Genomic DNA, 26,984 nt, shown 5'->3' on the forward strand with positions numbered 1-26,984 from the left:
AAACAGAAAACTGACAATTTACTTAGCAACATGGATAGAGGACTGCATTTTCCAAAAAGAGTCACAGCCATATTCCAACTTATTGCTCCCTGTCCAGAGGCAGAGCCTATTTATCCTCCTCATGAACCTGAGGTATGACTTATTGACTGCCTTTATGAATAGAATACAACGTAAATAACATTAAGACTAAGTCATAAAAGGCAATAGCACTCACACCTCTGTCTCAGAACAGTCACCCTTACAAACCAGTGATCATGCTGTGAAGAAGTCTCAACTGGCACAAATGTTTGTTTGTTTTTTAATGTTTTTGAGAGCAAGTGAGCACCTATGAGTGGGGAAGGGGTTGAGAGAAAAAGAGAAAGGGGAGTGGGGGAAGAAAAGGATCTGAAGCAACCTTCCCACTAACAGCAGAGAGTCCAGTGTGGAGCTCGAATTCACAAACTGGGAGATGAGGACCTAAGCTAAAGTCAGATGCTTCACCAACTGAGCCATCCAGGTGCCCCAAATTGGCACAAATGAAGACACTAATGGTAAAGCCCACAGAAAGGAAGTGAGTTTCCCAGCCAAAAGCTAGCATCAACCATTAGACATGCACATGAACATTCTGATGATTCAGTCCTCAGACTTTGAGTCTTCTACACAAGGGCATAGACTAGACATTGCAAAGCAATTGACAAGTTGTCCTGATATATCCTGTCTGAATTCTTGATGCAAAGAACTGCTGAACATAATAAACCTCTAAGTCTTAGGATAATTTGTCATAATTTCAGGGAAGTAAATACACAACACCGGTAGCCTTTATAAGAGAGTTTCAGTATAATGGTGGGGGGTAAAAGCATGAATGGAGTATATTAGAACATGGTTATATGTTTTCTTCTATGGTTTAGCAGTACAGATACAAAGACAGAGAGAAAAACATGACAGTCATTGAGGTATGATCACAGGAATGAGTAACTTCAAGAAGATGGAGAATATGATCACTAGAGGAAAAGAGGTCAAGAAAAAAGGGAGACCAAAAATAAAAAGGGGAATCATACATGGATATTAAAATCACCATGAAGTAAGACAGTTGTGCTGCAGAGGGTGTGAGCCAGAAGCTAAAAATCTTCAAAAAAAAGAAGGAATATGATGTAATCTTGCTAGATGACCACTGCAAGGAGGCAGGGTAGGTAGCAGAGCCTGATGGCATGAAATGCAAAGTTGGGACAATTTTAAGGAAGTAGACAGACCAAAAAAGAATACTAAAGATGTCTACCCCATAACACTAAAGGCAAACCAGAATAGCCTACTGCCCCAAAACATTTTTATTCATATGGAACTTAAGTTTTATATTGCTTAATCGAAGTCTCATCAAGATTTTAATCAAAGTCTCATCATGAAAGATTTTAAAGAAACTTGAGGAGATACGCCATGTTCAGAAATCAAAGGACTGAATACTGTAAAGGTGTTAATTCTTCCTAAGTTGATCTAATGAATCTTAATCAAATGTCTAAAAGTATTTGGGACACATGTGTGGCTCAGAAGGTTAAGTGTCTAACTTGACTTTGGCTCAGGTCATAATCTCATGGTTGTGAGCTCGAGCCCTACATTGGGATCTGTGCTGAGAGCTTGGAGTCTGCTTGGGATTCTCTCTCTCCTTCTCTCTGTCTCTCTGTCTCTCTCTCAAGATAAATAAATAACTTTAAAAAAAATTCTACAGGTTTTTGTTTTTGTGGCGCTTGAAAAGTGAATTCTAATCGTTATATGGAAGGGCAAAGGGCCAAAAAACAGTCAAGACCCTCATGAAGAAGCTGAGAAAACTTGCCTTACCACACGTTAAACTTACTATAAAACTTTAGTAATTTTTATAGTGTGGTATTAGCACATGGATCGGCAAACTTAAAAATGGAAAACAAATACAAAAAAGTCTTTCTAGACTCACACATTTATAGACCTATGATATATAACGCAAGTGACAATGTAAATTAAGGGGATATAAGAACAATCCAAATAGGAGCATATTTTATATACTATATTGCTTTTCTTCCAGGTATAATGTGGTCCTGCATAGAATTTCCTCATTCTTTTTAACTAACTGCAGAGTATTTAGGGGAGATTAAGCCTAGATATACACCTCAATCTTTACTTGATCCTTGCATCCCAATCCAGAAACAGAAACAATAAAACAGAACATAAAGAAAACATGGAGACTTTTTTTTTTTGCTTGGATTGGGAAAGCATTTCTATAAAACTAAGCAAAATATCTACAGAATTTTTAAAGATTCTGCATGTACAAAGATATCATTAAAAAAATTAAAAAATAATCTAACACCTCCTTACTAAGACCTAACACTGTATTTTCTCTCACTGCATTGAGTAATAAACCCAAGTTGCTCAATATTCTATTTCCAAAAAAAAGCCAAAATGTAAAGAAAATATCTGTAATATATATTGTACTCGAGACCTAATTTTCTTAATGTATAATGAATGCCTACAAACAAGAAAAAAAATCCAATAACCAACCATATAAAAAAATACTAAATGAAAGAGTGATCACCATGAAAGTCAGGATATCAGTGTTTTTGGAGGAAGTGAGAAAGAAGGCAGGGAAAAAACTGTGATTAGGACGGTCCAATGAGAAACTTTTGAGGTGATTATCAAAGTTTTATTTCTCAATCTGTATGGTGATAAAGATGTTTACCTTATAATAACTTATAGAATTTAATTTATTTTTATATTTTTTGTATCTTTTGCAATAAAAAGCTAAATAACAAAACAATCCAAGAGAAATGGTCAGAAGACAAAAATGGGGAATTTAAAACAATGAGATATATCCTTTAAATATAGAAAAGGGATTTTTTTAAATGTTTTTAAATGTTTACTTAATTTTGAGAGAGAGAGAGAGAGAGAGAGAGAGGCAGAGCGTGAACAGGGGAGGGGCAGAGAAAGAAGAGACACAAAATTCAAAGCAGGCTCCAGGCTCTGAGTTGTCAGCACAGAGCCTAATGTGGGGCTCGAACTCACAAGACTGCAAAGTCATGACCTGAGCCAAAGTTGGTCTCCTAACCGACTGAGCCACCAAGGAGCCCCAGAAAAATGAATTTTTAACCTTACTCATAAGTCATAAAAATGAAAATTAAGCAAGAGTTACTTTTTATCCAGACTAGCAATAATGAAAAATTTAATGAGAAACAATAATGAGAAAAACATAGAACAAGACGCATACACTGTTCACGAGTGGCATGAACTCTTCATAAACTAATCACTTTGTAAGATAATAAGCAATAGCCATCAAATTTTAAAAGCATTTAACTTCTGACCCAGAAGTTCTATTCCTAGGAGTAATCCTACAGATAGATTTATTTGCTTTAGTCTACATAGGTATGCTTTCTACAGCATTACTCAGAAAAACGCTGTATGAACTCTACAATCAGACTGTCTAGGTTTAAATCCTGGCTTCAATACTTACAGGATGTATGACCTTGGGCAAGTCACTTAAACTGCCTGTGCCTCAGTTTCCTCACCTGTAAAATGAAGATAATATTACCCCATAAAGTTGTTATGAAAATTAAATGAGTTAATATATATAAAGTTCTTAGAACTGTGGTTAACATATGGTTTTATCATTATTAGCTAATAACATTACTACTATCAATCTTAAGTCAACTAGTAAACGACTAAATAACTTATACCATGAACAGAAATGTTTGCACTAAACATCTTCCTTGCTATACATAAATGATATAGTTAAGTTCACAAAAACAAAATCATTAACAATTTTAGAATATATTCAAAGTCAAACATGATATAAATATGTTTTAAATATACCTTAACTTAGAAATTAAGTGCAAATTGATCTTTCCCCACTTTGTAGAATACTAATCCGTAAAGTACATTATGAGTATGCAAAAGAAATGTGAAATTGTGTGTGTACATGTGTGTGGACAGATGTTCAACAAACTAGCTGAAATGGCAGCTCATGTAGCATTAGAATACAAATAAATAAAAACATGTAGGGGTTAAACTTTATCTTATTCCCACATTTTGTATACTTAAATGTACCTTTCTGGAAAGATAGCAGGTCAACCTTTTGAGGATTTCAGTTTAGTATTCCACTTCTCGGTCATTTATTGAAGAACAATACTGCTATATTTAGGGATACTATGCTAGACAAACATAAAAGGGGTAATATTGAATTAAAGAGACTCATTCAATTATTGGAAAAAGGCAAATATACATGAAGTAAACTAATAGAAAATATCTATATAATTCTAAGCTGTATTCATTTATCTGACAATTATGTGCTTAATTTGTGCCATTTGTCAGATGCAGTGGCTATAGGTACATAGATGACAAAGTCTCTGTCTACATGGAGTCTGTACTAAGGGGAGAAAATATAAACAAATGGTCAACTAAATACCTGATATAATTTCAAATAGATAAGTGTTATGATGTGGTAATTTATACAACACAGACTGCATATGCTTTCAGGATTTAGGATAGACAAGATCAGAGAAATCTACCTGGAAGAACAAAAGACAGTGCTTGGCACACAGTACTAGCTCTTTACCATTATCATGATTATCAATCATTACTCTCATGATTCCTGTCATGGGCTCTAACAGATGAAAAGCTGTAAAAGCCAAGAATAGATTCCCTGTGGAGCTCCTTTTGAGGTATTAAAAACTGAAGACTGCAAGGCAAGGATGAGCATGACAAACTTGTGACACACAAAAGAAAGTCTGATTAGAGCAGAAGGCAGAGTCGAAATGAGTCTTGCTAGGAAGGATGGGTCAAATAATGGGTGCCTTTAAAATAAAAAAATAAATAAAATGCTTTTAAAAGTGCTTACTATGAGCAGTTCCTTCCCTGTATCTGATGGCCACATCAAACCAAAAGTAATTTATCTGGTTTAAAATAAGCAAGTAGGAGGCTTTTGAGTAGCCTTTTGAAAACCCTGTTTTAGAGCTGCCTGGGTGGCCAGTCACTTAAGCATCCAACTCTTGGTTTCAGCTTAGGTCATGATCTTGTGGTTCATGAGTTCAAGCCCCGCATCGGACTTTGTACTGACAGCATGGTGCCTGCTTGAGATTGATTCAGTCTTCCTCTCTCTCTGCCCCTTCCCTGCTTTTTCTCTCAAAAATAAATAAATAGACTTTAAAAAAAAAAGCAAGCAAGCAAGCAGTAGGGAGGTCATTTTGACAAGTTGTATTTAAAGGGCAAGTTGTATTTAATTTCTCTGTAAACATAGAATTTGATATAATAGAACAAAGAGCCCAGAAAAAACCCACAGATATACGGTCAATTAACAACAAAGGAGCCAAGAACATAGAATGGGGAAAGAACAGTTTCTTCAATAAATGGTGCTGGAAAAACTGGATAGCCACATGCAAAAAGGACCACTATCTTACATCTTACACAAATATTAACTCAGAATGGATTAGAGACTTGAATGGAAGACCTGAAACCATAAAACTCCTAAAAGAAAATGAAGGCAGTAACCTCCTTAGGGATATTTTCTGGGGGGATTTGACACCAAAACCAAAGGCAACAACAACAAAAAATAAACAAATATGAATTCAACAAACTAAAAAGTTTCTGCATAGCAAAGGGAACCATGAATAAAATGAAATTGGAATGGGAGAAAATATTTGAAAATCATACATCTGATAAAGGGTTAGTATTCAAAATATATTAGAACTCATACAACTTAATAGAAAAAAATCAATTAAATAATAGACAGAAGATCTAAGCCAACATTTTTCCAAAGAAGAAAGATGGCCAACAGGTACATGTAAAGATGCTCAGCATCATCATCAGGTAAATGCAAATCAAAACCACAATTTCACCTCACACCTGTTAGAATGGCTATTTTCAAAAACACAAGAAATAATAAATGTTGAGAGGATGTAGAGAAAAGGGCACCCTTACGCATTATTGATGGTAATGTAAATGGGTGCAGCCACTACAGAAAATATTTTAAAAATAGAACTACAATATGATCCGGTAATTCCTCTTCTGGGTATTTATCTGAAGAAAGCGAAAACACTAAATCAAAGATATATGCACCCGAATCCCTGTGTTCACTGCAGCATTATTTTACAATAGCAAATATATGGAAACAACCTAAGCATTCATAGACAAATGAATGCTTAAAGGAAATGTGACATGTAGAAACACACACACACACACACACACACACACACAGAACAGAGAAATATTACCCAGCCATAAAAAAGAATGAAAATTTACCATTTGCAATAACAAGGGTGGACCTCAGGGGCATTATGCTAGATCAAATAAGTCAGAGTAAAACAATTATATAATTTCACTTATATGTGGACCGCTGAGGGAGGGAGGGAGGGAGGGAGGGAAGGAAGGAAGGAAGGAAGGAAGGAAGGAAGGAAGGAAGGAAGGAAGGAAGAGAGAGAAAGAGAGAAAGAAAGAAAGAAAGAGAGAAAGAAAGAAAGAAAAAGAAAAGAGAAAGGAAGGAAGACGAGAGGAGAGGAGAGGAGAGGAGAGACGACCAAGTTGAGAGACAAAGAGAACAGATTGGTAGTTGCCAGAGGTAGAGTGGGGCGAGGGCAAAATGGGTCAAGGGAGCCAGCCCGAAGGTGCAAACTTCCAGATATAAAACAAACAAGTCATGGGGATATAAAGTACAGCATAGTGACTATAGTTAATAATACTGTGTCAAATATTTTAAAATTCTTAAGACAGTATATCTTAAAAGCTCTCATCACAGGGGAAAAAATTGTCACAGTGACAGATGTTAACGAGATTTTCTATGGTGATCATTTTGAAATACTTTACATACAAATATCCAATCATTTACGTTGTCCACTTGAAACTAATACAGCTGACCCTTGAACAACACAAGTATTGAACTGCTCAATACTTAAACAAGGATTTTTTTCCCCAGTAAATACACATAGAGAACTGAAAATGTATTTCTCTTATGATTTTAATAACGATTTGTTTTCTCTAGCTTTATTGTAAGAATACAGTATAAAATACATATAAATATAAAATATATGTTAATAGACTGTTTATGTAATGGGTAAGGCTTTGGATGAACAATAGGCTGTTAGCAAATCTTTTGGGAGGATCATAAGCTATAGGCTGATTTTCCAATGCAAGGGGCAGAGGGATATGTACCCCTTAACCACTCTGTTCTCCCCTTGTTCAAAGGTGAACTATACAATGTTGTATATGAATTATACCTCAATTTTAAAAGAAGGGGGAAAAGACAGTAAATGTTGTGGTTTTTACCACAATAATATTTCTTTCCTCCTTTTCTTATTTGTTTGTTTGTTTATCTAAAGAAGACAGCTGTCGAGAAGGCCGCTAAGACATGAAAGCACAGACCAGGACGATGGCAGAACCGGGAATGGCCCGGCTGGTTCGTTCGTTCTCTTTTTTACTTTCTCCCGCTCCCTCTTTCTCTCTCTCCCTCGAAAACAATAAGAAGCGCTCATCACCCTTTCGCGTGTGGGAGAATCGAGGGGCTCAGGGAAGACCGTTTAGAGCACCTGAAGAGAGGCCCGCAAGTTAACCAGGTCCCTCAGTTACCGGCCCCTCGGTCATTTCCTCCTAACCCACCGGGTGCTAGAGCGGCAAAAGAGCGGGTCACAGGGCCTGGCGGGACGTCCGGTATCCAGTTCCCGTGAGGTAAAGGTCCCACCATCGGGGCTGAGTTCTATACCCTGGGAGCCTTCCAAGTTTCAACCGTTACGGCGCTCTCTCTTACCCACCTCTTCACCACACTGCCACGGACTGCAGGTCACCTCAACCCGGTTTAGACCGGACTTCCAGGCCCGGGACTCGAGCGCGCGCTGCTTGCTGATTGGATCTGCGCCTACCCACGCCAGCCAATCCCGAACCTCGCTCGGCCGCTGACGTACAGGTCGCGCCGCTTTGCAGATTGGTAGCGGAGCTGTGCGTGTCGCGCCCTGTCTGACAACTCGGGTAATATGGCGTCGGAAGGTGGGAGCGATTCACAGCTGAGAAGAAGAAGGCGACGGGACACGGAGGAGCCGGAAAAAACAGAACTCAGCGAAAAAGAGCTGACAGTGGTTGTGGCTGTGGCCCAAGAGAACGAAGAGGAAAATGAAGAGCGCTGGGTTGGGCCTTTACCTGTAGAGGCGACTTTGGCCAAGAAGAGGAAAGGTAGCTACAGTGATAGACACAGGGCGAGTTGAAATCAGCGTCCGCAGACTGGGAAATTTCAAACCAGATCTAAGAATCAGATGATGTGTGATTGCGGGGATTTTTGCCCTCAGAACAGGGGATCACGTTCTGTTTTCTGATCATTCTCTACTTGCACGTTCTCTCAAAATAATACTTTGGGCTCAGTACAGCGACTTTTTGCTAATATCTCACAATGTTAGTCACATGTGTTAAAATAACGTTTTCAAATAGATTCTAAAGCTAACTTGCGCCACTACTTGGTATGTGCTTAAGCGCCTCTCACTTAATCCCTAGAGCAGGCACATTAGGTTAGAATGTTTGTCTCCAGTTTAGCAAACGTCAAAGTCCAGTTCTCTTGAAGGCTTTTATTTCAGGGGTGCAGTTAGACTAGCCTGTTGGGGCACGCGGGGAGCAGGGGCGAGACGGCGGTTCCTATTTTGAATCGTAAAAAGCAGGTAAAGATAACTTTAATCCTATCTCTTCCAGTAATGAGTTTCTGACCTAGGAGAGTTACAGAAGTTTCCTGGATCACAAATTTTTCATCCAAAACCCGCGTCTGTGGTTTTCAAACCACACGCAGGAGATAACCAAGGCCTGAAGTATTTTCCAACTTTCGTGGAATAGTGACCAAGCTTTATCAAATAAAAAGGGTAGGAAAGGAGGTTAAGTTTTTATTTTCAAAAGTTCTATAAAATGTCTTTCTTGGTGTAAAGCCATTAAAACATGATTTTTCTGTAAGGTCAGATTTTAATCACTCTCTCTGCTTCAAACTCTTCAGTGATTCCTCATTTTAAAAACAAAGGCCTGGGGTGCCTAGGTGCCTCAGTCGGTTAAGTGTCCGGCTTCTGCTCAGGTCATGATCTTGGGGTTCGTGGGTTCGAGCCCCACATCGAGCTCTGCTGACAGCTAGCTCAGAGCCTGGAGCCTGTCTTCGAATTCTGTATCTCCCTCTCTCTCTGACCCTCCCCTGCTCACACTGTCTCTCTCTGTCTCTCATAAATAAAAATAAAATAACCAAAATCCAAACTCCCTGTCATCCATACAAGGTCCTTCACGATATGATCTCTCCTTACCTCACCAGCACATTTCCATTGCTTCTGTTTCCCAACTCTGTCTTCCTTAAGCTGTACTCCAGCCATATTAAAACACTTGAGAATGCGATATGCTCTTTTTCTTCTTTGGTTGCCTGCCAGGATATTATGGTGTATACCTGAAATAATTTCCCACACTCCTTTTCATGTGGCTAACTGTTGCCCAACTTTAGCAGTCATCTCCAACTAACACCTCCTCTGGGAAACCTGTCATTTCTCCAGTGTGGACTGAGTTTCTAAAGAACATTGATCATAACTCCAAAGTAATTAACACCTGAGTGTACAGGTAGCTTTCAAATTTTATGCTTCCAAATTTTGAAGAAGTTGCTTTTTTGAACATTGTACATTGATACCCTTAAAGTGTTATCTTTTTTACAGTTAGGTCTTTCTATTAAATGTTTCCGTAGCAACTAACTCATTTCACTTGCTACATTTTATAATTGTATATTCGTTCTGTGATTGATTAATGTTTCTCACCACTGCTAAGACCGCAAGCTTATAAGAGCAAAGGTCATGCCTGCTTTGCTCATTCTTTGCACATAGCAACTGTTCAATAAGTATTTATTGAATGAATATTACAAAGTTAATGCTCCTGTAGTTGTAGTAGAATATGTTTGCATATCCTTTTTATGGAAACATAAAAAATATCAAACTGCTGATACTAGTATTAAGAGACAAAGATCTTGCAAACTTAATACAATTCAAAGACAGCAATAATTAGGTATGAAAATGTTTATAATTAAGTAGATGCTTACTGTATTTAAGCCAGTCAATAGTGTATTCAGTTTGAAGGAAAAAAATGAAATTTATAATTTTTTTAATGTTTATTTATTTTAGAGAGAGAGAGAGCAGGGGAGGGGCAGAGATACATGGAGACACAGAATCTGAAGCAGGCTCCAGGCTCTGAGCTGTCAGTAGAGTGCTTGACTCCAGGCTTGAATGCACGCACTGTGAGATCATGACCTGAGCCGAAGTCAGATGCTTAATTGACTGAGTCACTCAGGCAACCCCCCCTCAATTTTCTTTTAATAAAAAGACAGGAGTGTGATGTGTATTTAGCTTTCTAGAAAAAGAGCCTTTACCTTTAACATGTTTTTGGACACTGATTTTTGTATGCATTTTCAGAAAGACATTATAAATTATTATATGACATTACCTGTAATTAACCAAATGGTTTCTCAAAGACAGGAACTGTATGTGCCCCTTCTTTATGTCCATGTGCCTTGTAAACTGTTTTGTTTTCAGTAAATACCTGCTCAAGTAAACAAACTGCAAATGGAATGTGTATCAGGACTAATTAGGTGCATAAAAGAAGTCCCAAAGTAAACAATCTTGGTATGGAGGCTTCAAAGGGACCTAGGCTCTTTGCAGCTTTCTGCCCTAACATCACTAGGATATGGTCCTCATCTTTATTTTGAGTGGTTATTAGAATCATCGCTCTTATCCCAATAGAATTGAGAAAAAGGCAATAATGGAATACTTTTTGAAGGAGACTTCCTGATTGTCACACAACACTTCTATTTCATTGACACATGGTCACACCTAATATGTGAGAAGGTGAGAAAGGTCCTCTTAGAGCTATCAGTTTACACATATAAAAATGGTGGTTCTATAGTAAAAATGAAGGGAAAGGAGTTCATTGGGCACAGCTTTGACTCTGCTATACAAAATTATGAAAAACTAGGAAACATTATGTTTAATGTAGCAATTTTTTGGAGAGAGAGCAAGAACATGTTTGCTCTCATAGGGAGAAAGAGAATCCCAGGCAGTGTCCATGCTTATTGTGGAGCTGGATGTGGGGCTCTATCCCACAACTGAGATCATGACCTGAGGTAAAATCAAGAGTAGGTCACTTACCCGACTGAGCTACCCGGGCACCCCAAAATTCTTGTATTTTAATGGAACCTTAATATTAAGCCAGAATCATTCAGTTAAGTTGTTAGGGCAGTTAAGCATCTACACAATATCAGAGAACCTGTCATGACTAACTAAATAATGGTGTTATTCACTGCTATGGAATAGATAACAGACTGGGTGGTTTTTTTTTTTTTTTCATTACATGTGAATTAAGAGAAATTTAAGAAGATCTAGAAGAAAATAGGAAATAGAATTTTTTTTTTTTTGAGAGAGAAAGGAAGGGGCAGAGAAAGACAGAATCCCAGGAGGGGCAGAGGGAGAGAGAGAAGTGGAGCTCACCCAAAGTGGGTCTCGTGTTTACTGGAATTGGGACTCATGTTCACCCAAAGTGGGACATAAACTCACCTGAAGTAGGCTTGTGTTTACCGGAAGCAGGGCTTGAGCTCACCCAATATGGGACTCACACTCACAAACCATGAGGTCGTGACCGGAGAAAAAGTCAGAAGCTTAAAGACTGAGCCACCCAGCTGCCCAGTAGAAAATAGAATTTAGAAAACTCTTACAGAAAATACAAAATAGTATATACTTTCAGTTAGAAGTAATTTTTTCTTTACTTTTTCTTCCTCAGTTCTAGAGTTTGAAAGAGTGTATCTTGAAAATCTCCCCAGTGCATCTATGTATGAGCGCAGTTACATGCATAGAGATGTTATCACCCATGTGGTATGCACCAAGTAAGTCTCACACTTTTTTTTTTTGAAAACTTTATAAAAATGCTTCTGTTTTGATGAGGATTTGTAAAAGTGCCTTTAGGATACCATGGATTTCTGTTTAATGCCACAAGTTCTGTCATAGTTTAAATTAACTGAAGTCCTACATATTCTTTCCTATTTCTTACAAGGAATGCATTCAAGGTAATATGTGTAAGGTACCTGAATACATGACATATACTAGGTTTCAGTAAATAGTTTCTTTTTTTATATACCTTAAAGGGGAGACCATTCTATACAAAATCTTACTAATACATAACCTGACACTTTGAATACGATACAAAACAAATGTACATTGGTTATCAGTTTTTGAAATTGAGTATGTTTTCCACGTGGAAAGACTGCCTACAGGGTGATTTTACCATTAAAGGGCTGTCAGGTATACTGAAATTCCTGGTGAAATTTCCTTTCTTTTTTTAAATGTCAAGACCTAACACAATTCTGATTCCAGATCTTGGGGTTAAAGTTCGTGTCACAGCAACTATTATGATACCCAGAAAAAACTACAAATTTGTCATGTTCTATCTGCCTTCATGTGGTTATCTTCATAAAGGAAAATAAAAAAAATATTTTGAAAGAGCCAAAGATTCTCAGTGAATGATTACTTTGTGGTGCTAAATAATTCATAGATGTGCTTTACAAATTAACTTTTACAATTTTATATATGCAGGACAGACTTTATTATTACTGCCAGTCATGATGGACATGTTAAGTTCTGGAAAAAAATAGAAGAGGGAATTGAATTTGTTAAACATTTTCGTAGTCACCTGGGTAAGAATTTCACTATGTGTTTGCATGTGTGTGTGCATGTGTCTTTAATTGTATTCGTTAAAGTTTCTTTTAAGATATTTTTTTCCTTTGAATCATGCCTTTTTGTTTCATTGGTATTTACTAGAATGTTTTGATTTATTTAAATAGGAGTTATTGAGAGTATTGCAGTTAGCTCTGAGGGAGCATTGTTCTGTTCTGTGGGTGATGATAAAGCAATGAAGGTGTTTGATGTAGTGAACTTTGACATGATCAATATGCTGAAGCTTGGGTGAGTCTTTTTTAAGTATATATATTTTTAACTTAGTGAAATGGTTTTTAAACTATCACCATTTTCATATATTTCTAAACAAAAAATATTGCCATTCCATTAAAAGTATGCCTTTGAATTTTGCTTAGGAAAAATAAATAGGAATCCTTGTTATGATGCTCTTTGGACGCTTCTGCTATGGGTTTTTTTTCTTTTGTTAATCACTGCAGAAAATTTTTTTAATTTTTTTATGTTTATTTATTTTGATACAGAGAGAAATAGAGCATGAGTATGGGAGGGGCAGAGAGAGGGAGACACAGAATCCGAAGCAGGCTCCAGGCTCTGAGCTGTCAGCACAGAGCCTGACGTGGGGCTTGAACCCACAAACCATGAGATCATGGCCTAGCTGAAGTCAGATGCTTAACCGACTAAGCCACCCAGGCACCCCTCACTGCAGAAATTTTTAAATAGTATTATAACAAGGATTCATTATATCCATTTAGCATTACTTAATAAATTAATGAGGATCTATCATGTCTAATTTACTGGTCCTTAGAACTAACTTCCTTGCTTTGCTTATTTCAGTAATATGTATTGTCTCTTTAAGGCTTATGTACATTTTGGAATTAAGGTGATTTGTTGGTAACTTTAAGGTGTAAAGTATATTGGTATCCACACCATCTGGTTAGACTGCACAGAAATGAGATGAATACTTTGTTTTAAGCATGTCTTTCTTAAGATACCATACTGAATTTATATACATCTAATGAATGTCAGCTTGAAGATCTAGCATTGTCATAAACAGTCTTGGGGCTTGCCTTAGCTCAGAATGCCATTACAGGCTGAGTGGCTTAACCACTGGAAATTTATTCTCAGAGCTCTGGAGGCTGGAAAGGGCAAGATCAGGATTCCAGCAGGGTTTGGTTTGTGGTGAGGGCTCTCTTTGGGGACAAGATGTAAGGAGGAATGGTGTCTCCCTCTTTCTCTTCTGTGGGATTAAGGCCCCACATTTATGACATCATTCAACATTAATTACCTTCTAATTATCTCCAGATCAATCATCTTGGGTAACTGCAACATATGAACGGTGAGGGGATGAGAACAATAGTTCATTACAAAGCAGGACTTCTTTTGGAATTTCCTTCAAAACCAGTTGATGAGCCACTAAAGGAAATCAGTCTCATAATTTATGGTTAGAACTTATTTTTTACTACAAATAGAAATATCTATTGGTTATCTGTCTTATTCCCCTGCTTTAATTACCTACACTTTAGGTGTTTTTACAAATTAGATCTATTCATAAATGTTGAACCTCTGCCACCTTTGAGGATATAATTTAAGTTTTGGTAGAAATTCTAAAAGAAGAGTCCCGGAAAAGTTTTGAGCATCAACACCAATAACTATGTAACTTCTTTAACTGCTTCAAAGGAGCCAACACTCATTTGAGTGTGGAAGTTTGATGTTTTGATTAAATCTGTCTCAGTTGTTTTTTACTTTATCAGGTAGCATGTTCAAACTCTATAGTTTTAAGATTAAGTCACAAATAATGAGAATGTGATATCAAAATCTTTTTCTTTTGAGCATAGTCATAACTAAAATATTTTAATTTTAAACATTTCAGGAATGGGTTTATCAAGTATACTGTTAGATACTAACCTATTGAAAAATAAGTTAAAAATAGACTGAGACATAGAGATCCAAAAGGCAATGTCCCGGAATATTTTAAGGCCCTGGTGTGATGAGGTTTTCTTTTCTATCCAAGAGAAGTAAATGATCCTTTGTGGTCTGATAAATCCTCAGAAGTTATTACCATTATTATATTAATACGGTCAGAAAGAGAAAAATTAGTAACTTTTCTTAGTTGTTCCTTCCCACTTTCTATCTCTTTGCTACTTTAGAACAGGGAATCCAAAACTAACTAAACCATTGGCCAGGACATCTTTTTGGTGGTGAGAGTGGATAAGGATGCTCACTTGTTGTACTGACTTCTTTTTTCCCTCACTATTATAGCTATTTTCCTGGACAGTGTGAGTGGATCTATTGCCCAGGGGATGCCATATCTTCAGTTGCTGCTTCTGAGAAGAGCACAGGAAAAATTTTCATTTATGATGGTCGAGGAGATAACCAGCCACTTCATATTTTTGACAAACTCCATACATCTCCTCTTACTCAGATACGGCTGAATGCAGTTTACAAAGCAATAGTGTCTTCTGATAAATCTGGAATGATTGAATACTGGACTGGGCCTCCTCATGAATATAAGTTCCCCAAAAATGTGAACTGGGAATATAAAACCGACACAGATTTATATGAATTTGCCAAGTGCAAGGCTTATCCAACCAGCATATGTTTTTCACCTGATGGGAAGAAAATAGCTACCATTGGTTCTGATAGAAAAGTTAGAATTTTCAGATTTTTAACTGGAAAACTCATGAGAGTCTTTGATGAATCACTAAGTGTAAGTACAATATCAATTTAAGGAGAATTTCCTTTTCTGAGTGTCTATATTTTGTGCTGTTTCTTAAAAGGTATTTTTTTGGATATAGATATTTACATTGATGGTTATTTTCTCTAAGCACATATTGATCTGTCTTGCTGTCTTGCCGTGTTCTTTGTCATGCAATATCTTCACATCACATCCTTCACAAGATGGAGCCAATTATCCTTCTTTTATGTGGCTTTTTCTTTTTCTTTTTTTTTTTTTTTTTTTGGTAAGCTCATCCTCTTAAGCTCTTTAAAACTTACTCTGAGTCCCCTTTTACTATGTCTACTCCTGCCTATTCTTAGACTACTTTCAAATTGATTTCTCCACCTTACTATTATAAACAGACATGATGCTCTCCTTTTTGTTTTGTTTTGCTGTCTTTATGAATTGTACTAATATCCATCTACTTGCATAGTCCACAAACCTATGTCATCCTGAACTTCTTAATTCTTTTTCCTTACCCCTCTGTTTAATTCATCATAAGTCCTGTCGATTTTACTTTCTAAATATACTTAAAATCTATCCATTTCCTTTCAGCATAGCTGTCACTACCTTAGCTCATGATCTTTTGCCTATACTATCTCATGGTCTACTGCCTATATTTGGGATTCCTTATAATAGGTTATCCACACTGCATCCAGAGCAGTTCTTTTAAATGTTTATTCAATTTTGTGAGATAGAGGGAGACAGAGCACAAGCGGGGGTGGGGCAGAGAGAGAGAGAGAGAGAGAGAGACAGACCCAGAATCTGAAGCAGGGTCCAGGCTCTTGAGTTGTCAGCACAGAGCCCAACATGGGGCTCGAACTCATGAACTGTGAGATCATGACTTGAGCCGAGATCAGACACTTAAATGGCTGAGCCACACAGGTGCCCCCAGAGCAATTTTTTTAAGCGCATATCTGATCATTTCATTCTTTGAACCTTTTAGTGACTTCTTATTTTGAGAATAAAAACCAAAATCACAGCCTGCCTTGTGGCCTTTGCCTACCACTCTAGGCTACTGTCCCTCACTTTTCTATCTTCCTCTTAACACTAGCCATTTATTCCTTATTTCAGTTTTTTGAACATGTCTCCTACCACAGGGCCTTTCCTTATGCTATTCCTGTTGCCTGGCATCACCCCCTCCTCCATTCTTTCCATTACCTGTTGAACTTAACCTTCAAATCTCATTTAAAGGGTCATTTCCTGTGGGAATTCACTGTTCATCTAATCTAGGACAGCTTTTTTTTTTATGTGACTCAATATTACTGTTTATTTTCTCTTAGAGCATTTGGCATGATGTTACTTTTGATTTCTACATATCAACCCCTAGTAGACTAAAATCTATGTGATCTATGGTCCCTTACTTGTTTTGGCTCATGTTTGTATACCCAGCACTAAGAATAATATGTGATACATAATTACTGCTAACAAGAATTTGTTGAAGTATGTCATTGTAGAATAAGACTTTCTATCCATGCAAAGTTAACTTTTTGTGCGTGTGTGTGGCAATTGGGTCTGATCGCCTATTTCCCTCAAATGTTCTCTAACTGCTAATGGTATGTCGAATCCTCTGAGAGTCTGTGGGTTGAACCTTTGCAGCAGTACTGTTTATTGTATAATAGTGTCAGTTCTACACTATTGACCAGTAACCAGTTTGCATTAGATTCCTTTCATTTAGGTCTTAAATTCTGTTGTTTTTGTTAGTGATGCTCTTGTTTGGTAGCAAGTGTCTTTAAGTTGGGTGGATTATCTGCCTGAAGTAGTATGAATCTAGACAAATGTGAAGATCTATTTGTTAGTCAGATCATCCTCCTGACTCATTTTCTTCTTGGAAGAGAATGGCTTTCAACTGTACTTTTAAGAATAGGAGAAAACTGTCTTTGTGATGTTTTCTTCATTAATGGTGGCTGGTAACTAGATATTAGTTCAACTTAAATATAACTTAAAGACCTTTTATGGACTTGCAGCTCAGCAAAAGAAATACTTAAAAACACATTAATATCCAGAGACTGGATATTAACTTCTTAACAGAAATAATGTTTCTTCATTGTTGACTTCAAATGTTGAAGAGGGCTGAAATAAGAAGAGGTCAGTAGTGAAGCTTATGACAGAAGTTGAGATTCAGAATGAGAGAGGTTGTGATAATCCATAGTAATTGAGATGTGATCTTATCTGAAAATTGTGTTAAATACCTGAGAAAAGAAAAAAAACAAACTACAGAGCACTCATAAAAATATTCATCTACCCTAAATTCACATTACCTAATGATAATCTGTGTTGTGTTCTCTATAAGAATAACAAAATATCTTCTAAAATATCATGAAATTGTTACACATTTGTGAAATAATAGGAGTTCATTGATTCAACAGAAATTGAGTGCTTGTTATGTCAGGTCCATGATCTTTTTACAGGGACCTTATACTCTATAGTTACAGTGTCCAATATAGTAGCCACCGACAACATGTAGCTAGTGAGCACTTGATATGTGGCTATACCATACTGAGGCAGGCTGAAAGTATAAAATACACACAGGATTTCAAAGACTAAATATAAAAAATAGAATATAATTTATCACAATTTTTTTAAGATTTTATTTTTAAGTAATCTCTGTACCATTATGAGGCTTGAACTTTACCACCCTGAGATCAAGAGACATATGCTCCACTGACTGAGCCAGCCAGGTGCTTCTATCTCAATTTTGAAATATTGCATAAATTTTAAATGATTATATTTTGAACATAGGGAGTTGTATAACACTTTATTAAGACTAATATCACCTGTTTCTTTTTACTTTGTTTTAGCTACTTGATAATTTAAAATTACATACTTGGTTTGCATTATATTTCTATTGGAAAGTATTAGTTTGTGATTTTTATTAATTAATTAATTTATTTATTTATTTATTTTTGAGAAGGAGACAGCACAAGTTGGGGAGGGGCAGAGGAAGAGGGAGAGAGAGAGAGTCTTAAGCAGACCCAACACCCAGCATGGATTCCTACTCAGAGCCAGATGTGGAGCTCAGTCTCCTATGAGATCATAACCTGAGCTGAAATCAAGAGTCAGATGCTTAACCAACTGAGCCACTCAGCTGCCTCTAGTCTGTGGCTTATAAAAGGCAGCAGATATATTGTTTCTGTACAGAAGACAGCAGTTATATTTTTTCTTTTTTTTATTAAGAAGCAGCTACTGTACCTGCTATTTTTTTATGATTGATCTCACTGTCTTTTTATTACCTGCTTATGGTATATAGAATCCTCTCTAAGGTAACCTATAAAAACACAAAGTTTCACTGGCTCTTAATGTGTACTGTACTTATATTTTAAATTCTCATTCCCTTTATCATGTAGCTTTTTTGTTTGCTTCCTAGATGTTTACTGAACTGCAGCAGATGAGGCAACAGCTGCCCGACATGGAATTTGGCCGACGAATGGCTGTCGAACGTGAGTTGGAGAAGGTGGATGCAGTAAGATTAATTAACATAGTCTTTGATGAAACTGGACACTTTGTACTATATGGAACAATGCTGGGCATTAAAGTTATAAATGTAGAAACAAACCGGTAAGCTTTAATAAGATTTTTTTTAAGTGCATTCATTTATGGGGGACCATTTCCTCCTTCAGGGAAACAATGGGAGTCTTGTTTGTTCCAAGACAAGTGGAATGGTCCCAAATGTCTAAACTTAACCAAATGTTTTGACTGGATTTTTTGTGGTCTTTTGGTTGTTTATAATCTTATGTAAAAAGGTTCCACTCATGTTTGTAAAAGAAATGGAAAAAAGATATGCATAGTTTCAAGGTTTGGGGTTTTTTTTTAACAAGTTTCAATCTCTCTTTTGCTTATTGATTTAAATTAGCCTGGTTCATGTTAAATGTTGCCAAATATTTTAACCACAGAATTCAGCATTACATCCTGCTAGACATAAAATCAGAAGTTAAAATGCATGAAACCACAATAAGCCTTTTGTGCAAACAGTCCATTTGGTTTTAGTACAAAATAGCTACAATCAGATACTAACACTGAATGTAAATGAAAAGAACTTAAAGTATATTTTAAAGAGAAAAAAATCTAGGGCTGTACATTCTCACATATAAACAAAGTTTTATTTTAGTTCTTCCTAGTATAGAATCTTTGAAGGCTTGCAAAATGATTAAGATAATAGGGATAGGTTAAAATTATGAATGAATGATTGTATTTTTTTTAACCTGAAAATTCCAGCCAATTTAAAATAAGTTTTTGGATGAGGGGGGTAGGGAAACACTTTTTTAAAAACTTTTAGTAATTATTTTATACAAAGGTAAAGGATAGTTGATTCCTAGCTTTAATTTATAAAACGTTTATAATTGGAGTTAATTCTGATAATTTTATTGTATAAAACATTGTATTTTCCAGGTGTGTGCGCATCTTAGGCAAGCAAGAAAATATTAGAGTGATGCAGTTGGCTTTGTTCCAGGGAATAGCCAAAAAACATCGTGCTGCAACTACTATAGAAATGAAAGCTTCTGAAAATCCTGTTCTTCAGAATATTCAAGCTGACCCAACAATAGTTTGTACATCTTTCAAAAAGAATAGATTTTACATGGTATGCGGAAATACTAGGAAATAAGCCTTAATTCTTCCAATTTAGTTGGAGGTTTATTTTTTTTGGCTTGTGCTTTCAACTGAAGAGAATGTTGGCAATAATAGCATACTTTCTAAACAACCAGAATACCATCTTATAACATTAATATTGCATAATTTTTAGCTAGGACTCAATTTTGTACTGTTTTCCCTCCTGTTTTGAAAATTTTTCAACCTGGCTTCTACAACAACTTCTTAATTTATCTTCGCTGAACTTGCACACTTGCTTCTCTAAGCACATTTCTTTTTTTTACCTTTTAACTCTTTTGTAATGGTACTACCTCAAAAGTGTATATTCCTGACGATATTTATTTCTAGAGAACTACAAGTATACATGTTAACTAAGACTGGGCTCAGAAACAAACTGTGTAAGCTATCTTGGAGTAGCAGTGTCCTAACTGTTGAGCCAGGCAGCAAAGTCTGAAGTGGAGAGACCTCTACCATACCATTCTGTCCTTCACACTGTAGTCAGAGACTATCTGAGTCCAAAATTTGGATATTTCTCTGCTTAAGATCCCTTAATGGCTCCCCAACTATCTATATTAGCTGGTTCTTCTTTCTTTCTTAATTTTAATTCATTTGCTACACTGTACTGAACTTGATCCTGTTTGCAATAGCTGAGTGTTCTTTTTTACCTCAATGCGTTTGCACAGGCTGTTCCTTCTGCCAATCACATACCTGTCCCCAATTCCTACTAATATCACATCTCAGCTTTGGAAGCCTTCTCTTGACATCAAGTATGAGTTAGGTATGCCTGGTTGTGCTCTTTTTGTTACAGTTTTTGGAATAGTTTACTTCCTTCTTTTTTTGCAATCTCTGATTCTGTCATCTCCTCCTTAGGCTAATATAAAATCCTCAAATATAGGGCATTACATTTTCTTCACTATTCACAGGTTTGGTAAAGTGTGTGGCTCATTCTAGTATACTGATTCTTTTCATCTGATATAGTGTAAGTAGCTGTGATGCTATTCAGGTTACCAGCATTTGATTAAAGTAAGAAATAGTAGTTTATCCCAACCAAGCTTTTAGCTGAAAATGGGTACATTCTTTTAAGATGAAAATTTTATTTAGAAACTTTCAAAGTCATTGCTAAAAAAATAACATTAACAAATGTTAATTTGTTAAAAAAGGAATTTCTTATTTTTACCTGTAATTTAACTGTTTTGAAGGTAAAAGTTAATTCTTCATATACACTAAAAATATATGCTAATTTTCTATCCACTTTATCAAAAAACTGTAAGAAGTTACTTTTTCTTTCCCTAAAGTTTACTTTCATGTATTAGCAGGCAGAGGCATAAAGCTACCTCAAATAAAAGTGCATCTTGTTCAATGTGTACCCAAAAAGAAATTAAATCCCATTTGAAAACATATATCTTCATTGTATGGATTGTTTTCATGTTAGACAAGTGTAAAAATAATTTAACTGTATTTCACATCCTGTGATAGGAAGTGATTGCTGCAATAAGGATTTATACTAATGTGAATTCTTTCTTTCCTCAAATATAGGTAGAAATGAAATTTTCTTGTTGATAAATTTTAAACAAATGAAAAATTTAATTCATTCACTCTTTTACTTTTCCTCTGAGTTTACCAAACGAGAACCAGAAGATACAAAAAGTGCAGATTCTGACAGAGATGTTTTTAATGAGAAACCTTCTAAAGAAGAAGTCATGGCAGCTACTCAAGCTGAAGGACCTAAACGCGTTTCAGATAGTGCCATTATCCACACAAGCATGGGAGACATTCACATCAAACTCTTTCCTGTTGAGTATGTACTGTCTTCTGTCTAAAGTAAACACCAACGTAAATGTGTTTATTTGAAGAAACTGTGCAACTTAAAATTGTATTTCAACTTGAGGAATTTTATTTTTATTTATTTTTTTAATTATTTTTAACATTTTTATCCATTTTTTGAGAGACAGAGACAGACCATGAGCAGGGGAGGGACAGAGAGATAGAGAGACACAGAATCTGAAGCAGGCTCCAGGCTCTCAGCTGTCAGCACAGAGCCCCATATGCAGTTCAAACCCACAAACTGTGAGATCGTGACCTAAGCCCAAGTCAGCCACTTAACCACAGCCACCCAAGTGCCCCTTAACTTGAGGAATTTTAAAGAACTGAAGTGTTTGATAGAGTATCTATCTATAGCCTTCTGGTAATTGTTCCTCTAGAAAATGGGGAAATTTTATATATACACACAAATATAAACACAGGTTTATGATTATGCATATAAAACTATTGAAGTGCTGAATATAAAGTATAAAGTAACATTCAAATGTATATTACCATTATCTGTTCATTCCAATTAGATTTTATGGCTCACTTGTTATTACTGGCTTTACCTTCAAAGCAAATCCTTAAGGGGAGGATAATTCCTTTTCCTCCATACATTTCCTAGCCCTCCACTACTTCTTTAGTTCCAGTGCTTTCTGTAGGTTTTTAAAATTCCAACAAGGGGCATCTGAGTGTTCAACTCTTGATTTATACTCAGGTCATGATCCCAGAGTTGTGCTCTGGGATCAAGCTCCATTTTGGGCTCCACACTGAACATTGAGCCTCCTTAAGATTCTCTGTCTCTTCCTCTCCCTTTCTCCCCTGCTTGTGCTCTCTCTCAAATATAAATAAATAAATAAATAAATAATCAATCTAACAAAAAACATGCTAAAAAAAGCAGCAAGGAATTCTGGACAGTTTAAAAGTTGCAAGATGAATGTGCAACACCAAATACAATGGTGTATCTTTGGCTATTCTTGATCCCAAAAGTGACATCTTTGGGACCTTGGTGACTCAGTTACTTGAGCATACAACTCTTGATTTCGGCTCAGGTCGTGATTTCAAGGTTATGGGGTTGAGCCCCATGTCGGGCTCCTCACTGAATGTGGATCCTGCTTGGGATTCTCTCTCTCTCTGCCCCTCTCCCCTCTCTGTCTCTAAAATAATGAAAACTAAAAACAAAGAGTGACATCTTTTACAATCTTTTTTACTTAAAAGTACTTCTTTATTTTGTATTTGAGTGTTTTAAATGTACCTTGAACAAAGCACTAGGCAGTTCTAGGTACCTGCACCATCTAATTTTAAGGGCTCAGAACCTAAGCAACTATAAAGCCTGTTCTCTGATGTACTTGGTGCAATATTCTCTCATATTGCCCTTCCATTCCAAGCTCTAAGAGTTATTACATGTTAATGTACTTAATAAATCATCACATGAGATTAGTTAACATTTAGAAAGCTTCATACTTTGAGTGTGTGATTATCATTTAAAGTTGATTAGATTTAGGAGATAACCATTTCAGAGAGTAGGTCCTTGGCCAGGAACTGTCAGTGTACCATAACATTGTTTTTATAAGAAAATTACCTTTCCCAGGAACTGAACCTACTATTTGAAGTTAATATACATATCTTAAGGTGCTGTAGCTTTATTTTTTAAACTGCTAAATGGCTTTGAAATTTAAATACTGTCAAACTCAAATATAAGCATTCATGATCTAAAGATAATATATTAAACAATATTAATATATTGTGGCTTATATAATCTTTCAACTCTTTCTTCTCCTGAAATTAGAAGAGGTTATGGAAAGACTGTCCTGAAACATTCAGAAGGTATTGCAAGCATCATTAGGAAGCAGAACTTCAAAGAAAACTGTCTTAAGATGCCCTGAGTGGATTTCATATTTTTAACTTATATTTTACTAGGTGCCCTAAAACAGTGGAAAACTTCTGTGTTCATAGCAGAAACGGTTATTATAATGGACATACATTTCACCGTATAATTAAGGTAAGTTATACAAAATCTATATGACCTCAGGAATAGTGTGTTTTTGCATAACCAGAGGTTTAAACATAAGGAATTTTCCTGTATCACAATTATCAGGTTATTAGAAAGGAATAGGAAAAATGCACTATAAGCGAAAAAGAAGAATGGATAGTCATGAATATTAGATCTGGAATCTAATGCAGGAACAGTAACAGGGTACCTTTTTAGAAACACTGTATCAATATTTGTCAGCAGCTAAATCCAAGGGTCAGATATAATAGAGTAAAGGGCCATGCTGAGATAAAACCAATAGCTAAGGTTACTCATACCTAGTGATTAGATAAGGTCTAGAGCTAGAAAATAAGATTTTAAATAATAGAAAAGATATCATGCTACTTAATCTTTGAGAACCACCATTAATACCTGAAGAACAGAAAGAACTCAGCCCAGGATTTTGTTGAGCATTGTTTCCTAAAATGGATGGGGCAGTTATGTAGTTCTTGGTTACTGACCGGTCCAGAAATGGCAGGAGAAATGACAGGAGGAATAATCAGATTTCGGGGGGAGGTTCTGAAAAGAATTAGTAAAATGACTTGCCAGGCAATCCAGAGTGTTTAGGGAAAGGGAAGAGGGAAGAGTAGGTCAATTACATAAAATCTTATACACTCTACAGATCAAAAACTTATTTCCAATATTAATTGGTTTTAATTACATTATTGGGAAAGACAGTACTTGTTTCAATAACTGAAATAAGGTTGTTTTTAAGCAATGGGAATACATCATCTAAAGTAAAGTATAATTACTAAGGTTTTAATAAAATCACTTGATAGAGTGACTATTAAGAAAAGTTAAGGGGCGCCTGGTTGGCTCAGTCAGTTAAAAGCATCCAACTCTTGATTTTAGCTCAGGTCATGAGCTCACAGTTCATGGGTTGGAGCCCCGCATCAGCCTCTGTGCCAACGGGTGTGAAGCCTGTTTAGGATCTCCCTCTCCCTTTCTCCCTGCCCATCCCCCACTGGTGCATTCTCTCTCAAAATAAACTTTAAAAAAGAAAAGGTTAAGATTTTACTGAACATAAAACACATGGTGTGAAGCCTGTTTATGATCTCCCTCTCTCCCTTTCTCTCTGCCCATCCCCCACTGGCACATTCTCTCTCAAATAAATAAACTTGAAAAAAGAAAAAGTTAAGATTTTACTGAACATAAAACACACTTAAGCATTAAAAGATTACAAAACATACATATAGAAAAGGACACTGTAATATTTTTTTTTTTTTTATGTATACTTCTTAAGGGCTTCATGATTCAAACAGGAGATCCAACAGGTACTGGTATGGGAGGAGAAAGCATATGGGGAGGAGAATTTGAAGATGAATTTCATTCAACATTACGACATGACAGACCATATACACTCAGCATGGCCAATGCTGGATCAAATACTAATGGATCCCAGTTTTTTATAACAGTAGTACCAACGGTAAGTAGAACAGTGTTGTCTGTAAGCCACCGAATCATAGACTATGATCTAAGAATGAATTCAGTGAGAGAGCTGCATTATTCTCTACCATTATTTATTCCTGCCATGATATAAAAAATGAAATGATTCAGATGAGAAAATGTAACATTACCCAGCAAATCAGATTTTACTTTGTAAAACAATAATTCTGAAACTCAGGACTCGAGTTTAAGTCACCTTTGCCAATACTAATTGTACAATAGAAAACAAATTATTTCACTTCTGGGCCTGTTTCCTTTAGAATGTAGGGAGTAGAGTATATTAATTCTCAACTTTAAGAAATTTTTTCTATGTTTTAGTATCTTTGATATCAGAATGCAACCCATAAATGCAACATTGTATATCTGATGAAATACAGTATAAGAATATTGAACTCTGTTGCTGTGCAGTTACACAAAGTTATAAAAATTATTATACTTTATTTTTTGGAATTAAGTACCATGCAAGGAAGAAAAAATTTACTACCTATCAGGCACAAAGTAAATTCACAATACTTCTAGTATCACTATACAGTTTTTAAAAACAGACGCGTATACAAAGAGTGAGACATGATTAACTTGCCAAATGTCAGGTAAATAGCAGAGCAAACGTTTGAGTTCCCATCTCTGTTACCAAAGTACATGCTACTTAAACAATTCCAAACTGTCTCTTTTGTAGGTCTCATTCCTACAGAGAACTTTTAAAGCCTTAGACAGAATTCTTTAAGCCATGCAAAGAAACTTACCTTTAGCAAACATCTTTCAGCTCCCTTTGGTCTGAAAGATGGAGCTATCTAATTAAACATTATACTATGCTGCTGTATTTTTTCAGCTAAACACTGGAAATAACTCTTAAAAGCTACTAGATGAATTTAACTGTATGTCTTTGTATTAAATTAAAAATGGGGGCGCCTGGGTGGCTCAGTCGGTTAAGCCTCTGGCTTCGGCTCAGGTCAGATCTCACGTTTGTGGGTTCGAGCCCCGCGTCAGGCTCTGTGCTGACAGCTAGCTCGGAGCCTGAAGCCTGCTTCAGATTCTGTGTCTCCTTCTCTCTCTGCCCCTCCCCCTCTCATGCTCTGTCTCTCTCTGTATCAAAAATAAATAAAATATTTTAAAAAATAAATAAATTAAAAATGAAGCATAAATTTAAATTATAATTTGCTCAGCCACAGGGTGCGATTTAAGAAATCAGGGTTTACCAAAATTTTCCATTTCTCCTCCAATGCAGCCTTGGCTTGATAATAAGCACACAGTGTTTGGACGAGTGACTAAAGGAATGGAAGTTGTACAGAGGATCTCCAATGTCAAAGTCAATCCCAAAACAGATAAGCCCTATGAGGATGTCAGCATCATAAATATTACTGTCAAGTAAAATAAGGTTTGTTTTATTGTATGTGTAAATAAAAATAAACATATATTAAACACAGGGTTATTTTACATTGGAAGCTCTTAGGATTTGCTGAACATCCAAATCATGTTTCATGATGCCATATTATGTTTTTCTATTTTTCATTAAAGGACCTTTTTTAAAACCCTGCCTTTCATTTTTCTTACAATATTTCTTATCCTAGGAGGTGATAAACTGAACTGGACTAAATTTGGGTACCAGAATCTGATAGTAATATACCAGTTCCTTTATTTTCTTAGGTGTTTGTTTCATGCCAAATAGTTTTACCTTTTAATCACTATTAAAAAATAGTAAGTAGTGGTAAGTAAAACTTCAGTAAATAGGAATTTATAGTTTATTAAA

The 26,984-nt window shown here is 36.1% G+C and overlaps 2 protein-coding genes across 4 annotated transcripts in view; one reads left to right on the forward strand and one right to left on the reverse strand.

The window, feature by feature from the left end:
• The window catches only part of CENPK (centromere protein K), a 55,731-nt gene extending 47,945 nt beyond the window's left edge, over window positions 1-7,786 (reverse strand). Inside the window, exons 1-3 of the mRNA XM_029942322.1 lie at window positions 7,734-7,786; window positions 4,042-4,145; window positions 3,449-3,503 (exon numbers count right to left, since the gene is read on the reverse strand). The gene's annotated coding sequence lies outside the window, so the exon portion shown is untranslated. The remainder of the gene's footprint in view (window positions 1-3,448; window positions 3,504-4,041; window positions 4,146-7,733) is intronic.
• A 148-nt stretch (window positions 7,787-7,934) lies between these two features.
• Window positions 7,935-26,766, forward strand: PPWD1 (peptidylprolyl isomerase domain and WD repeat containing 1). Of its 3 annotated transcripts, none has more exons than XM_029942324.1 (11): window positions 7,935-8,148; window positions 11,746-11,848; window positions 12,555-12,655; window positions 12,803-12,923; window positions 14,913-15,360; window positions 18,737-18,927; window positions 19,759-19,948; window positions 21,573-21,754; window positions 23,680-23,761; window positions 25,035-25,217; window positions 26,463-26,766. In XM_029942324.1, the coding sequence occupies exons 1-11, from the start codon at window positions 7,953-7,955 to the stop codon at window positions 26,604-26,606; spliced, it is 1,941 nt and encodes a 646-aa protein (XP_029798184.1). In that variant the 5' UTR covers window positions 7,935-7,952; the 3' UTR covers window positions 26,607-26,766. The 3 variants fall into 3 exon arrangements, with proteins under 3 accessions (XP_029798184.1, XP_029798185.1, XP_029798186.1); XM_029942325.1 differs by lacking the exon at window positions 7,935-8,148 and adding an exon at window positions 8,694-8,819; XM_029942326.1 differs by lacking the exon at window positions 7,935-8,148 and having other exon boundaries at window positions 11,797-11,848; window positions 12,555-12,580; window positions 12,901-12,923.
• The last annotated feature ends 218 nt before the right edge of the window (window positions 26,767-26,984 follow it).

This window comes from Suricata suricatta, chromosome 6 (assembly GCF_006229205.1).
Source record: "Suricata suricatta isolate VVHF042 chromosome 6, meerkat_22Aug2017_6uvM2_HiC, whole genome shotgun sequence".
NCBI classification, from domain to species: domain Eukaryota; kingdom Metazoa; phylum Chordata; class Mammalia; order Carnivora; family Herpestidae; genus Suricata; species Suricata suricatta.